The sequence below is a fragment of the Protopterus annectens genome, chromosome 6.part0, assembly GCF_019279795.1.
Source record: "Protopterus annectens isolate FY-2018-M chromosome 6.part0, PAN1.0, whole genome shotgun sequence".
In the NCBI taxonomy this organism is placed as follows: Eukaryota; Metazoa; Chordata; order Ceratodontiformes; family Protopteridae; genus Protopterus; species Protopterus annectens.
This window is the reverse complement of record NC_056737.1, coordinates 1,126,342,110-1,126,359,355: the sequence shown is the minus strand read 5'-3', so window position 1 is coordinate 1,126,359,355 and position 17,246 is coordinate 1,126,342,110. Positions and strand designations below refer to the sequence as shown.

The following is a 17,246-nucleotide window of genomic DNA, read 5'->3' as shown; positions in this document are numbered from 1 at the left end:
ATCACCATTTTGATCTCATCTCCTCTTATCTTAACTATTAGTTGTAGAGCCACATCTATGTCTGACCTTGGGATAATTAAGTCTTCTATAAATATTTCTATTTGTGCCCTTTTGTGATTTCAACGTTTCTCTGCTTTACACACATTTTCATAACATTTGTGAAATGTCTCCAATACCTTACAAGATCTCAAGTTTTTTTTTGTTACTGCCTCCCTAAATTTGCAGACAGCCCTTTCTACTTTCTGTTGCCTAATTCATTGTGCTAAAAGTTTTTGTGCTCTAGAGTTATCAAAAACAGTTTAATAGTAATCTTTCTAAACTCATATACATTATCCGATATTCCCTTATTTTCTTTTTAGTACTCTGTAGCTGTGCCTCCAAAAGACATGTGTGAATGAGCGTGCCTTCGCTGAAGGTTAGGCATTGGGCTGGCAACTCGGCACCATAAAAATCTACTGCCAATCATTGGCGGACCGGAGTTCTGCTGTGGCAACCCCTAACCGGGAAAAGCCGAAAAGACAAACCAGTTGTGCCTCTTCTTCTGTGAGATTCCCTTTATTCTTCAATAAATCAACCTATGTCGGATCATCTAAATAATTCCTATTACGTTATTTATTTATTTATTTTTTATTTTTACATTTGTTGACTGGGCTAGTCCAACTGGATATATGTCCATTTTCAGCAGAGGCCTGGGGAGAAAAGCTCCACAAAAACACAGTAAAATGTATATAAAATTACAGTTTTCACAGATGCAGATACAATACATATATAAGCAATTTTTTTACATGACAGTTTTTACAGATGTGGGTGCATAACATATATTAGCTATTATTTTCACTTCAATACACTTTTGCTTACAGAATTGTTTTACTTACAACATTAGGTAAGTTCTAAAAGCCTATTTTCTTTATGGTTTTCAGAAAGCAACTAGTATATACATAATAAGTGACAGGTGTCTTGTGATAAATGGGGTAAATTAGTCTGGGTTTGCACATGGACATAACCAGTGGGATTTAAGGTAGATTTTCAGTTTGTTTTTAAATAGGGTTGTTGAGGATAGAGAGGTCAGGTCACTAGGAAGTGAGTTCCGGGTTTTGCCCACGATATTAGAGAACAATGAGTCACCAGCCATATTGCTGGTTTTACCTATTTGTATTAAAATTTTATTAGATGAGCATAAAGTCTTAAGGTTGTTATAAGGGGTGATAAGGTTGGAGAGAATTGGAGTATTGGTAGGCCGATACAGGATTTTATGGGCAACTGTTAATTGGTTAAATAGCAGTAAGTTTGGCAACTCTAGCCATCCTAGTTGTTCAAAATTAAAACAGTGATGGGTTCTGAATGTGGATCCTGTTGCAAATCTGGCAATTTATTGTAGGAGACAGCCAGCTTGTTCTGGTTGTTTTTAGACAGGTTAGTATATATAGGGGAGGCACACAGGAGGGTAGAGATTAAGTGGGTGCGAGCAATAGTAGTCCTTGCTAGTGGGGTCAGAAAGGGTTAGATTCTATACAGGGAGCCAAGCTTTTTATTGACAGTTTTTATAGTATTGTTAATGTGAGTATCAAAGTTAAGGTTACTATCAATTAGTACCCCTAGTAGTTTTGTAGTTGAATCAGGAGATGTGATAGTACCATTGTTTGATTTAACAGTGAAGTTAAGAGGGGAAGCCCTACGGGTGGAAGTGAATAGTAGGAGTTTTGTTTTTTTGGGGTTCAAGATAAGGCAGCTGTGTAGAAGACATTTCTCAACTGTATTAAATACATTTTGGGTGAGGGTCCGATGGAGAGGTGGCTGAGCAAATTAATGTGGAATCATCTGCATATTGTATACAAGTAGCTTGAGGTAATGCAGAATGTAGGTCATTGATAAAAAGGGAAAATAGGAGAGGTCCTAATATAGAGCCTTGGGGGACACCGAGCGCAATGGGGAGATAGGTAGATAAGTTGTTCTCCCACAGAACAGCCTGTTGCCTATTGTTTAAGTAGGATTGAAACCATTGTATAGCCAGTGTATCTAGTGATAGGTTTTTGAGGGGTCTATATTAGAAGCACAAAAACCCTAAACCGCAAATGCTCACATGAGCGAAAATGTCGGGAATCGAAAGTGTGATTGCGGAGTCGTGTTACAGTCAGGAGTGGGATATTTGCCCTTTCCTCACTTTAGTGCGACCTCTGAGTTAGAATATATAATTAGCGGGGGTGTGGGGGGCTTAGCCCCCCACAATAGCAACTTCGATCATTGGCATTTTTGCTCATGTGAGCATTCACGGTTTAGAGTTTTCGTGCTTCTAATATAAACCCGTTTTTGAGTACTTCTTATTTCTACCTTATTTTTAAACTCCCTTTTCATTTTATCCCACTTACTAGGCACCACTTCTAAAGAAATTGCTATCTTCCTTAATCACTCTTGAATAATTTTCACTACCCATTCCTTAAATTCCTCTCATTTTAACAAGTAGTTGGGAAAGCAATAATGTCTCATTTTCCTTCATTACCTTTCATTTTTATATTAGTTTTATTAGTGCATAAAATGAAATAGTTGAAGCTTTCAAATAAATGCACATGTTCCTGTGAAACATAATTTTTATCCAGTCTATCCAATTATTGTACTTTGGGGAATAGTATGCAAATTCAGTCAGAGGCTCAGAGCTCCTACTACTGAATTCATGTCTTCCATACCAAATATTTTCAAAAATGTCTTCAGAAATCTACCTTCTTTTGTTACATTTTCTCCTCTGTGTCAGCCTGATACATTCTCACTATTGCAAATCAAGTTCTAGTACCCACCTATAAGTAATAATCCCTGCTGAAGCTGATTCCTCCCATATTTTTCTTAAGCTCCATAATAGTAGCTTTTGATGGAATATAAATACATGCTAGCATAATCCTTCTCCATATCCAAAAGCCCCTTACTATCATCCTCCCATGCTACCAGAAATATACCACTGCTGCCTTTTTCCTCTATCACTACTGGAGTATTATTCCCCTTTTCCTTTGTCCCAGATATTTTGGTGAATAGCCATCCTGAAATCCACTGTCAAACTGACATAATCATGCCTTCCCAAATGCATCACCTACAGCATTGCTACTTACACTCTGCATTTCTTAACATAATTAAATGTTCCTTCATTTTTGTTTATATATATATATATATATATATATATATATATATATATATATATACGGTCCATTACATTGGAAGTTAATATGGATTGCATAGCCATTGTGATAAAAAGCTATTGTTCTCACCTATTAAACATGACCATTTTTGAATGTGTATTTCCAACTTTTGTCTTACATGCATACACTAATGTTTGTCAGCCTGATCTTTTACACAGTTGTTACTTATAATCTGCATTTGAAATTATGTCACATTTTGCAAGACTTTTTGTTTTAATGAAAATCCTCAAACAAAAACTAAATACATTTTCAGAATACCCTCATCCCCTATTAACGTAGAACAAACACACAAAACTAGGTACACATTCAAAAAATAAAGTTTAACCCTCCAGAAAGGAACAACTGCCCCAAACTGAAAGCTATACCCACAGGCATTACTTAAACTAAAATTAAGGTTACTAATGCTAAAATGCATGTGTTCCCACTTACAGTGATTGCTGCCTGTTCTTTTCTTATCTCTGTTCCCCTCCCAGATATGAAAAACAGCTTGTATGCTTTCAGAAAACATTCACTTTTAGCACTAAGAAAAAATGTACTAGCAACTTTAAATAAAACTAAGGTGTACAATGTTCTATTAAAAGTATTAAAGTATTAAGCCTGCTACAGAGGCAGCTATCTCTTATCCACCTCTCAATATTTCAAACATTTTTTCAATGAACTGCTTGACATAAAACCTTTAATTTTGCATTTCCCTCAGCAAAGAACACCCACGACTCTCAAGATTAATTGCTTGCACTTGAAGACAGATTGTCTCCATGTAAAAGTAGTCAGCAATGAGAAAACAACAGATAGCAACTCTGTAGATGCATAACATAATCTTTGTAAATTTCACTCAGAACAGAATGTACAACTGCCTTCAGCTGCAGACTTCCTGATGCCCACTGAGAACATTTGCTAATGGAAAAAAAGCTAATATATTTGCAGATGCAAGCAACTTTGCATAGCTGTCTTCATTTTGTCTTATTCTCCAAGTCTACTTGCTTACATAAACACCTGGTTTATAGCTTAAGCCACTGGTATTAAGCTAGACATCCATCCTTGTAAAAATAAGATAAATTATCTTAATTCTACATATAATATAACATATTTATTGGTAAATACTAGGCTAACTGCCTTGAAGGGTCATTTTAAGCCTAGCCTATAACACAAGGTCAGAATCAAACTCAGCACCTCGTATCTATGAGGCAAAGAGCTTAAGCATTATGCCAGTCCTCCCCCCAAATTAATTTTGAGAGTTTGGGTTTTAAATATCTGATATTCATAGGCTCATAGGTAAATCCTGGGTCATTAGTCTCCAGATTATTACAAGGCTAGCCAATAATCAAAGGTCAGAATCAAACCCTGTACTTTGTGAGGTGAATATCTTAACCATTATGCCAACCCTCCTCAGTGCACTTTTATACCCACCTCAGCAGCCCAGTGTAACAGCATATCAACTTAAACTTGCTTTAATCTAGCTTTTCAACTTTTTTATACTGCCCTACTTCTTATAACTAAAAAAGTACTGACTTTAATATAACACAGACAGAAGTCAACAAAAAGACTTGCCCCACATTTAAAACACCCTGATTACACTCTATACAAAACTGCTTTACTAGTAAATACGCAATTTATATCATGAAATGTTTATACAAATACTAATAAATACAAAAATTATGTTACTTACAGTCTTTCCTTTTGATGCACTTCTAAACAAAGGTGAGTATATGCTTCATAGTCCATACACTAGTCCAACAAAGTCAACAAAAGTCTAGTCTTCACATCCACTTTTTCTTGCAAAGCCATATTTCACAAATGTGACTGATGCTTTATAGCCTCACACTTATTCACTATTTTAAGTGTTGCTGGTCTTCTTGCTGTTCATTTCCATCTCCTAGCACCAGACTCTGGTTATAGACCAAGATACTCCTTGTTCTTCTAGTCAACTGATGTGCTTTTTTTTCAGTCTCCCAAACATCTACCCTTGGAACACTGGAAAAGATTTTACTAGCAACATCTCTATGAGCTTTATTGTAAGAAAAATGAGAAGTACAGTCTCTTCCTGTTTGCTAGATAATTTTTGTTGGATATTTTGTTTTATTTCCGCCTTAGCCTGTTCTGCATTCATAAATGTGTTTGGTCCTCCAGGACAAAATATTCTCATCTCAGCTGGATACAGCAACTTGAATCTCATACCTGCCTCTCGACATTCCCTGACTGCTGGGATAAATTTGATTCTCATCTGCATGGTGTACAGTGAATAATCATTTTCCATAAACACACTGCGGTCTCCAATTTTTAACACTTTTCTCTTCTGCCACAGTTTTGTCAGGATCAACTCTTTTGATGGTACTAGTGACATAGCTAGGGTGTGACGAGAGAGGCAGGTGCCCTGGACACAAAGTGTTGGGGGCATGATCAGCCAATTCTGATCATTCTTTAATGCAACATTGGCTTTTAAAAGCAGTAAATGGATTTGCAGTCAAATCTGAGAGCTGTAGTACTTCATGTGGTCTAAACAATAGAAACTGCTTGTTATATTGTAGCAAGCAGTTTGCTACAATTTAAAAGTAAAACCTGAGCACTGTAGCACTTCCTGCAGGTAGGGTATAAATTGTAGCAACTGTTTGCTATATTGATAGCAAGCAGTTTACTACAGTTTGAAAGAAAAAATAATTGTTTTAATAAAATATACTAAAGGAGAGTTGGGGGCAGGGCACAAAAACTGGACCTGAATAGCTGGTGTAGGAGGAGGGAGGAGCATGTTGTGCATTTGGCCACCTGGTTGGTGTGCCAGTAAGGAATGTTTTTTTTTTTTTTGCTCTTGAATAGAAGAACTGGGGTGGCCATAGATTTAACTGTAATAAACTGAATGTTTATAATGTAGCGAGTTGCTTATTACTGTACTTAGTCCGGCTCTTATGGATCTCTTGCACATTCACAAAACAACACCAGTAACACTACACCCAAGGACCAGAGTTTTGCCTGCAATATAAATAGAACATTCTGGAGAAACTATGTGCCTCAAAGGATTCACACGCTAAGGAATAAGCTCTATATCTATGTGAAGCAGAGTTCATCCCTGATTCAAAAAGAAACTTGCTTACTGGATGAGAAACTGCAAATTCAGCACCTGTATGACTGTCATGTCTCTGTGGAACAGAGATCAATAGTAAGTAAATTAATCCCTAAGTAACATATGCCCGAACATAACCCTTAGCTACCTCTTTACTAACATACCCTACCATCTAGGTGTCCAAGGAACTCTGGGACAAAGCTGGGTTGGGTTGCAGTTGTTAAGACTGTAGTGGCTGTTAGCCTACTATAAACCTAAGAACCTATAAACTGCCAGTTTCTAAAAGCAGCAGTCTATTTGCACACACACACACGCGCTCATCTGTGCGCATGTGTACTTGTGTTGGATTTTACAAGCTAATCACACTTCCTGTGAGTGCGAATTTACATGCAAGTAAAATTTAAGTGCTATGCTTTTGACCCGCTGTTATGACATTGAGGACTGGCAGGTTGAGAGGTATGCATAGACCCTCACATGCCTGCTATTTATACATACTAAATCCAGCATCAGTGTACCATGCAGAAAAGGGAACACTCGGACACAGCTGTCTTAATTTAGTACATGGAAGTACCAATTTTCACACTTTCATGAATCTTAAAATTTAAAACCATGTCCATTTGTCCTTCCATGGACAATGACAAGCTTTGTATTATGACATAGCTGTTTGGTATGATCCAGTCTTGAGGATTTGCACAGTGTCATTCTTGGCCGTGACACCTGGCATACACCTTATACCTACATTTTCTCACACACTAAATGCTACTGTGCTAGCTACTGAGTCTCCTAAGTAGCAATACACCTTCCCATTTAATCTCCTAAGAGGTGATGTGTCCTTCTCTTTTGAGATGCTGCTACTCTCATGTCTCATGCAGGTTTTAGTGATGGCTCTCAGTACCCTTGTTATCCTCTAGTGATAATGCACCTTTAAACGACCCCATCTATACCAGTTATGTGAATGCCTTAGTTTCTTCTCTGTACCAGAAAAACAAAATGATAATAATAGTAATACTACTACTACTGCTATTATTACTACTAATAATAATATGCCTCCTAAAGTACAAGGATGCATGCAAACACCTAATCTTGCAACATAGAAGTGGAGAGATAATAACTCACCTATTTTTTTGCATTTCCTACGTAAAGCTGCCCACTGGTCGCAACAAGCTTTCTCAAAAGCTAATTCACTTTCAGGTCATTAAGCCAATAATGTTCTATATCATGACATAGTAATAAAGACAACTATGAAAAATGGATTGTAAACCTGTCACTGTTAAGGCTACTATTTCTAAATTTCAACTGGACTTACTTAAAACACGCAAACTAATTTTCGCTTACCATTTTTGTCATAGATTACGCCAAGCCAAATCCACTGCACTAAGTCAGCAAATGGTCTGAGTTGTTCTACCACAAAGTTATTTTCAAGTTCACTTCTAATGTTTAATGCATATGCATCTGCATCTGAAAAAAAAAAATAAATAAATAGATTAAATACACAAAAAAGACTGTGGAATTTATTTTAATTTAAGTAGTTTATGTAGAAGAGCAAATGCTGTGAATAGAAGGCATACTACGCAGGATAAATTTAAAAATTATTCCAAATTAAATGTTGACAATGATACTAGCATATCTGTTTTTTCAATGAAGTTGTAATGTTGTCTATAAGAAAAAGGAGTACAGTTAAGTGTAGTATGTAAAAAGTAAACACACCAATTTTACCTCTCAGTACACTGGGAAATATAAGCTAAAATCAAACAAACTGCAAAAGCGATGACATTGTATGAAAGTAAAGCTGTCTGTTTGATCTTGGAATTATTTTTCCTAATGTACATATATAAATACTTAGCATAAAGTACAGATGTCTATGCTCATAAGGACATTAAATCAATAGCCATGGAAGGGCAACTCTGGAACATCACATCTATAAATTATGAGAATGTTAGAATATTGGTTTGGCAAGGGAAATACTGAATTTTGGTACTGCATGTGAGTTAGGACTAGGGTTATGGTTAGGGTTAGATGTAGGTGTTTAAGCTTACTGTTAGGGTTAGAAAATACAGCTGTGTAAGGAAACTTACCATAACAGTAGATGTTCAAATGATCACTGCTTCACTAGCATTAGCTATATGGATTATATGCTGCATAGGATATAACAGCCGGACAGCTTCCAAAGCTTCAGTGCACCTTCCACATGCCCAAACTGTCAAGCAGCTTGACTTAAAGACAAATTTGGGAACAAAGCCTTTCAAAGCTTTCATATCAACTGAGAGATGGAGGCTAAGCCCTGAAAGGACCTTGCTAGGAAAAAGAAAAATACATGCCCGTACCCTGGATTAAAAAGACACAAAAACAAGGAAGGATAGAGGAAGGGTGCGAGTGGATATTACAGCAGTGATCATTCGACATCTGCTATTATGGCAAGTTTGCTTATGCAGCTGCACTATATCCTTCATACAGACCACAGCTACAGCTGCCTTACCTATATGAGCACATTACCATAGCTTAGAACACCTGCGAGGTGGAAGGGGAAAGGTCCAGGAACCCCTGGAGAACATACGTTCTGGCAAAGCCTGTTTTAGACCTGAGGAAGGAACTGAGTTTATAGTGCTTTGTAAAAGTATGTACATAACAACAATTTACTCCTTCCAGAATATGTTGAGTCCAATCATTTCCAAAAAAAGCTACAGATGAAGCCAAGGCCCTGGTAGAATGGGCCTTGACCCTCTCTTTCTTTTCTGGGAGGTTTTGTATGTAAAACCCTTTCAAGAACATTTTCACTTCAGACTGCATTGAAAGAAGGAGAGTCATGTGCAGATATGCTAAAATGGCCATGAAATGAACCTTGATACAGAAGTAAGGCCATAGCATACTGACTCACACAAATACTGCAAAACCCAGAGAAACACTAGAACTAAATGTGCACTAATTCTTTTGTTGGGACCAACTAGAAAACCTTTCTATTTGTCAATATATGATTTTCTAGTAGAAGGCTTTCTTTCCTCTATTAATACCTGCTGTCCTTAGAAAACAGGTGCCTAAAAGTTATTAAGACCCTGTCTTCCAAGTAGTTAGTTGTAGTTGTCATTGTTTGGGGTCAGAATGTATCAAACATCCCTGATCTTGTGTTAAGTCCACTCTGTGAGAAAACTTGAGGTAACTGCCCATTGCCGATTTCAAAAGAAGAAAGAACCACTGTTGCTTGAGCCAGAAAGGAGTCATCACAATGATCTTTGTTGAGCCCTTCTGAATCTTCAGAAGTATTCTGGGTATCAGTGGAAAAAGTAAAAAAAGCACACATGAACATTCCTGTCCAAAGAAACGAAAAAAGCGTCTGTTTTCCAGACCTTTTTATATGGAGTCCTGGAACAGAATTTTAGACAAAGGAGTAGAGAATCCCTTGGAGAATCTGGACAAGGAAGGCTGAAAAATCTGAGAGAAGTTCCGAGTCAACTTACCTCTATCATCATACTTTTTGATAATTTCTGCAGAAGAGGATCCAAAAACTAAATCTCTATTCAAGGGAGAATTTAAAATTTTATTTTTGAGATTTTTCTGGGAAGTTTTGAGAATACAGCCAGACAAACCTCCTTTCAACAATACCACTGGCAGCAGCCATGGAAATAGTACCTACAGAGTCATAAACACAATGATTAGTGACTTGAGAAATAGAAAAAATACACTACACAATGCAGATTATCCCCACAGGAGGAAACTGATGCCAAAACATTCTTCATGCTTTCACATGAGTTTAACAGTTTAGATTTCTAAAAATCAAAGGTGCAGAAGGACCCCCCGCCAAAAAAAAAAATTACTGAAAGCATTTCCATCCTTATCAGGAGAAGGATTAGAATTAACAAAATGTTTGGCAGCAGCTGGATTTACTAAAGCTATAGCTGCTAGGTCAGGTCTGGGATCAGCATATAAAACTTTGAAAGAATAAGGAACTTTATATAACCTATCTACTTTCTTATGATTAGCCAGTTGATTATCAGCAAAACCATAGGCTGTCACAAAAACATCTCCAAGGTTGACAGAACTAGGGGGATGGGTGAAGGTTCTGAAAATAACAATTGTGACAAATTACATCATCATTTTAGGAAATGAGAAACCTCAGTATTATCCCACCAAAATAAGAAATTATGTACTCACCATAACTTTCCATGTTTGTTGTCCATCTCACCTTCATTCTATGCTGGTTGAGTTTGGAACTGAGCACTGGTTCTGACCCACCCTAATTCAAATGCTTGAGAGCTTGCACTGGTTCGAGGCTATGCCCTATCCCATGATGCTCAGGGAAGTTTACCCAGATCTTGTTTGCAAGAGAAAGCATAAATATCATGAAACAATGAATCAATTTGTATAGATAAGACCCAGAAGGGAATCTGAGACTCCATAATCCAATTAAAAATAGAATTATCTGCCCGATCCTCCAGGAGCAAAGGAGGGGGAAGGAGGGTGGGAGGCAAGAATGAAGGCGAGATGGACAACAAACATGGAACGTTACGGTGAGTACATAACTTCTTAATGTTATGTTGCCCTATCTCGCTTTCATTCTATGCTGGTTGGGACAGCGTCCCTAGCACCTTCTTTCTTGTGTGCTCAAGGGAATAAATTCTTCAGAACAGTGGACCCAAAGGAAGCCTTGTTCCGGGAGGCCAAATCTATTTTGTAATGAGTGATAAAGGTATGAGGTCTTAGCCATGTGGCTGCTGCACAAACAGAATCCAAAGGGAGTCTGGCCTGGAAGGCAGAGGAAGTTGCAATGGCTCTTGTGGAATGGCCCTTAACTTTGCCTGGTAATTGTCTGTTTTAAGCGCTACATGTGAAGGCAATACAATCTGTGAGCCATTTTGTCAGTGTCACTTTTGAAACTGGCAGTCCTTTCTTCTTATCTGAAAAAGACACAAAAAATTGGTCCAACTTTCTGAAATCTTTAGTTCTATGCATGTAGAAGCGCAACTGCCTATGTACAGCCAACTGGTGTAATCTATATTCTGCCTTGTTGCCATAGTTTGGGAAGAACACTGGTAATTCAATAGACTAATTTAGATTGATCTCTGAGCACACCTTAGGCAGAAAGGAAGGATTAGTGCATAAGGAGACTCTGTCTTTGGAAAAACTATGTAAGGAGGGCGTATAGATAGAGCCTGGAGTTCAGATACTCGTCTGGCGGAGGTAATGGCCACCAAGTAGAGTGTCTTCCATGACAAAAACTTTATGTCACATGATGATGCAGGTTCAATGGAGGATAGAACAAAATGTAGATCCCATGGAGCTGGAGGATCTCTGATTCGAGGTCTTAGCAGGAAAGTCCCTTTTAGAAAGGCTTTACAGAGTTTGTGGGACATGATTTCAGTCCCATTTCCCCAGTATGAAAGTTGGATATCACGGCTAGCTGGAATCTAATTGTAGTTGCGGCCATACCCTCATTAAAAAGTTTAGTAAGAAATTCTAGCACTGCTGTAATGGGAGCCATAAAGAGATCTATATTGTTTTTGGACGCGCAGTGTGAAAATCTTTTCCATTTGCTAGAGTATAGTTTTCTGGTAGAAGGCTTATGAGAAGAAATCAAAATATGTCTAACCGCCGGGGAGATGTCATGGAGCCTGGCTATTTGTGGAACTGGAGCAGCCACACTGTCAACTTTAGGGTCTGGATCGATGGATGGAATGTCCCTGATGAATGGGTCAGAAGGTCTGGAACTGGGTCCAGGATCCACAATTCCTCCTGGAGATGGGTCCAGTCTTTCCCAGATAATGCCCCCCCCCCCCAATCTGAAAAGCATCCATGGTCAGTGTGTCTGTTGGATGTGGAAAAACAAACGGACGGCCCATGGTCAACTGAGTCATTTGAAGCCACCACCATCATAGATCCTTTTTGCATGACTTTGTGATAATGATCTTGTGTAACAGTGGTAGGTCTTGCATGGACCACTGGGAGAAAAGTAGCCATTGAAGGCCTCTCATGTGCAGATGCGCTAGAAGTACTAAAATAACTGCAGCTGCCATGGTGCCCAGAACCTGCAAGTCAGTTTTTGCCTGTACTTTTCTCTTGGATATCTAGCTTTTGATTTGATGGTGCATGAACTGAATCCTTTCGGGGGTAAGTTTAGCCAACATTTTCCTTGAGTCTAACTCTGCACCTAAGAATATAAGATGCTGTGAAGGCAACAAGGCAGATTTTTTTTAATTTATTGTAATGCCTAGCTTGCCACAGAGATGAATGGCTTTGTCCCTTGCACGTACTAATAGATGCTTGGTGCTGGCAGTTAGGAGCCAGTCGTCTAGGTATGGAAACACATGGAATCCCAGGTGCCTCAAGGGAGCCGTAACCATTGCCATGCATTTGTTGAATATTCTGGGGGCTGTAGTGAGACCAAAGGGCAGGGCTCAAAAGTGGTAATGACTGGCTCCAGCTGAAAGCGCAAGTGTCTCCTGAATCACCTGTCCATTTTTATGTGGTAGTACTCATCCTGGAGATCTACTTGAGCACATCCAATTGTTTTTCCCCAGAAAGGGAAATACTGACTGCAGTGTCACCATCTGGAACTTTGATTTCTTGACAGACTTGTTTAATCTGCTGAGATCCAAAATGGGTCTCCAGGTCCCTGTCTTTTTTTGGAACTAAAAAGAACCTTGATTAAGTTCCAGATCAAATCTGATCTGCGGGGACACTTTGGGTGACTCTTTTTTCCTAGCAACTTCTGTACTTCTAATGTTGCGTAGTCTCTTTGACTGGATGGAGTATCTGGGATGGATTGTTTCTCCAAAGGGGGAGTGGAAAAGGGTATATAATAACCTCTGGATATCACTGTTTGTGCCCATTTGTCGTGTGGTATCTAGCCAGGCCTCTCGGTACAATGATAAGCATCCCCTGACTGCCTCCAGAGATGGACAGATGGGCCTCCATTCAGGAGCACTGAAAGGGCTTCCCAGGGAAAGAGTCCCTGTCACCCTGGTTCTGCGGACCCCTCTGCCGCGAGGTCAGTGTCTTCCATTGTCACTTCCTCCTCTGCCCTTCGGGGAAGAGTCACCACATGCGTCAGGAAATACTCTTTGGGATTTGTGGAACCACATTTTTCCTCCTCTATGACCTTTGGGATAAAGTCTAGTGGTAATGGAAAAACAGACCCCCAAAGGCAGACAGAGTTTTCCCCTCCTGTTTGCACCTGGTCAAGGTCTCTCTAACAGTGGCCCCAAACAATGACGAGTCATCAAATGGTGCATTAGTAAAGGAAGACCTGAAGGGTTCGTCAAAGTTACAAAGAAGCATCCAGGAATGCCTCTTTAAAGGGACAATCCCAGGGATTTTTTTGTTTTGATTCTGGACTTTGTTTACATTTTCAGTCTGGCTTTCTGGGCATGTCCCAACCAGGGCCGGCCTTAGCCTAAATGGTGCCCTAGGCGAAGTAGTACTCTGGCGCACCTTAAGCCCCACCCACACCATAGTCATGCAACACCCCTATTTGAGCCACACCCACAGGGTCTCTCCCCAAGAAAGCCACTCCAGTCATTTCCTTAAATTATTTAAATGCATAGGAAGAATAACTACATTACAAGGTATCTTTAACTGCACTACCTCTGCATAGTATTTTCTACTTTAAATACCAGAGCTCAATCATGGTCAAATAGGGCCCTAGGCAGGGTAATAGAATGCCCCCCTAGAGCAGCCCCTTCTGCAGCAACCCCCTCCCCCCAGCAGCAGCCCCCTCCTCAGCCATTCCAGTGTTCCATTATTTGGTTACTTCTCACCAGTTACCATGCATACTGTTGTCTTATTTGCTTCTACAGTGATTACAGATATTAAAATAAAATAGTACAAACACAGGCAGACATTTGCTAAACAATACAGACTCGCAATGGAAACAGACTTAGCATAAGCGGTAATCTTCTCTGCCCTTGAAACTCACATTCATTGAAATGGAAAAACTCATTCATTGAAACGGCATGAAAAGCCACAATCATAGAAAATGCATCTGGCCATTAAAGAATTAAGTTTACCTTTGGGCTGTTTTCAAAACAGACTCCTTGCACACATTTTTTAGGGCCATGCATACGTGTATTTGTTCTTTGATTCACCTTCCTGATTACATTGAATTATATTCCTTGTATAATACAGCACCACTTGTTAGAAAGTGTTTTAAATTTGTAGTTTTAAACATTCTTTTAATAAGCAATGAAACAAAATGTATGAACCAATAACTACCCTTTTCAGAAAATTTTAACCATAAAAGACCACTCAAGACTTCTGTCATTACAATCCACCAATATTACTCCATACACACAATCTCTGCAGAAGTAAAATCATCTGAGTTCCGCATTAAATAAATGTGTAACTAATGAACAGGTTGCTACCGGCAAAACTTCATATATCAATGTTTTATCTACAAATTCAGTGCCTACTGCCCTTGAAGAATTAATTGCCTATATTACATTAAAAAATTGGTAAGTTGGTAATATTGCAATAGGAAATGACTAACAAACCAGCAAGTTCATAGTCACTAGGCATCTCATACAAAGGGCATACTCAGGAGTGTAGAACCCCTATCCCCCTTATAATGCACCAAATAATCAACAATCATAATGGGCACTGCAATACCAGCACTCCATCTACATGGTGTGGGAGTAGAATCCACAGCCTTCTGCACCAAAGGCAATTATGCTACTAACATGCTTTCAGATTTTAAAACACAGTGTGCCATTTGATAAACAAAAATGGCTAGTTGCACATAGAAACATTTACACTTGTTGGAGTGTGTTTTAAATTTGTAGTTTTGAATATTTTTCCAGTAAGCAATGAACCAATAATGACAAAACTACCCATTTCAGAATATTTTAACCATAAAAGGCCTCTCAATCATCTATCATTACAACCCACCACTATCAGTCAATAAGGACAATATCTGCAGAAGTAAAATTCATCCGAATAATTCTACATTAAACAGATGTGTAACTAATGAAGAGGCTGTTACTGGCAAACTTTACATTTCAGTATTTTATCTACAAATTCAGTGCCTGCTGCCTTTGAAGAATTAATTGCCTACATTACATTAAAGAAAAAATTGGTAAGCTGGTAATATTGCAAAAGAGGATGACTGAGAAACCAACAAGTTCATAGTTACTAGGTATCCTAAACAAAGGAGGGCACACTATGGAATGCAGAACGCCTATCCCCAATAATCAGCAACTAGGGCACTACATACCATGCTTCCATACCTCTCAACCTCTTGGCACAAGAAATCTGAACAAAGGCTAAAATTATGGGGGGGATAAAGGCCCCCAAACAGGGGTAAATTATAAATATTGCTCTTATAGACCTACAAAGTTGCTATAATAACAGCATTTGTCTTAGCATGCATTTTCTGAAGGAAATGAAGGGTGAAACTCAAATGTATGACATTTAGTTATTTAAATCCTCAGTGATTTGCCACAAAACCACAAATATTATGAGGAACAGGCCAAAAATACGAAGCAAAAATCTGGACAATTGAGAGGTATGCATACCTGTCAACCTCTTAGTGCAAAAAATCTGGACAAAGCCTAACAATGAATGTGGATGCAATGGCTGAAAAATATAGATAGATTTTAAATATTGCACTTTTTAACTTTGAAAGTTGCTAGAACAGAATTTGTGTGAAAATTAACCAAGAGTAAATGTGAACTTAAGAGGGGGACCAAAGGATTTTACAGAAGACTAAGGGGGAATAATAAAGGGAAAGTTAAGTTGAAATTGTGTGGGGTTCTACAAGGAGGGAATATATAAGGGGTAGAGGGGATGACTGAAAGGACAGATGTTATAAGGTATGATTAATGTAAACAAGAGCAAACATGCCAGTTATATTTTATTTTTTCTAATTTTTGCAAAAGAAAATGTTGTAATGGAGCCAGTATGCAGTGTTAATGTGATTTGTTTTTATGGTCTTGATTCTTTCATGGTATATCACAGGTGGTCTACTGTTACAAACTCAATACTCATTAGGAATCAAATGTAACAGAGCGATGTCCAATTGTGATGTTATGAAAAAGTCCTGGTATCTTCTGTCAAATGCCTCTACATGAGTGCAAAATCCTCCTGTACCACCACAATGTGGCAGGACTTGACCCTAGTAGCCTCCTTTACTAAATATACTTACCTCTGAGGTCACATAACCTTGGAGAAAGAGAAAATGCTCAGTTTGTCAGTAACCTAAGTGTTCCCCATATCTTGCAGTGTAACCTCAGAGACATTATATTTAGTAAAGGAAGTCTGAGGTACAAAACAAACATACAGTGGATGCAGGGGGGAAAACTCCTTGTAAATGCAACTTTTCATTTTAATTTTTTAAAATTGTTTAACAGTTTGTAGATCAGAGGTATTCAGTATGTTTTTTGTAGAACCTCACAGCTGTTTATAATGCAACATGTAGCAGACAAATATGAAGTTTCAAATGACGATACATATTTTCTTAATGTAGTGCAAAACTTGGTAAGTTATTGCATTAATATACGCATCTTCTTATATTACAGTTTGTAGACTCTTCCTAATACATTGAGCACTGATTTTTAGTTATAGTCCAGTAAGCTGATCTGAAACTTTGGGCTGAATTCAAAACCTTTTGGCTTGGAGTAACACTTCCACCTGAGTGTGTTACTTCATACTCAACTGCAGAACACAGGACTCTCGCATACCCCATTCAGCATATGCTAATGGGGACTGGTCAACCCCTATGCCCAATTCCAAAAAGGGAATTGTGCTTACAATGTTAAACTAATTTGGCATTGTACATTTGTAAAACATACCAATGTACCTGTCAGAATCAGTGGTGAAGCTTGTTGATATAGATGGGATTCTTGACATGGTGAAATCACTACCTGTACTTGGAAGTAGGTATTGCAGACAGAGCTGAGGATGAAGTTGGACTGCCTGCAATACCTAGTTCTACAGACAGGTTATCAGAATTGGTAAAATGATTTGTTATAACTATTTTCCAGCATTTAGTGCCCGAGGCAAATTCTTTATTCAGAGCATTACCA

The 17,246-nt window shown here is 38.4% G+C and overlaps 1 protein-coding gene across 1 annotated transcript in view; it reads right to left on the bottom strand.

Annotated features, from left to right (window-relative positions):
- The window catches only part of LY75 (lymphocyte antigen 75), a 3,856,564-nt gene that overhangs the window by 564,308 nt on the left and 3,275,010 nt on the right, over positions 1-17,246 (bottom strand). Inside the window, exon 28 of the mRNA XM_044074746.1 lies at positions 7,573-7,695. Coding sequence (XP_043930681.1) covers positions 7,573-7,695 — 123 coding nt within the window. The remainder of the gene's footprint in view (positions 1-7,572; positions 7,696-17,246) is intronic.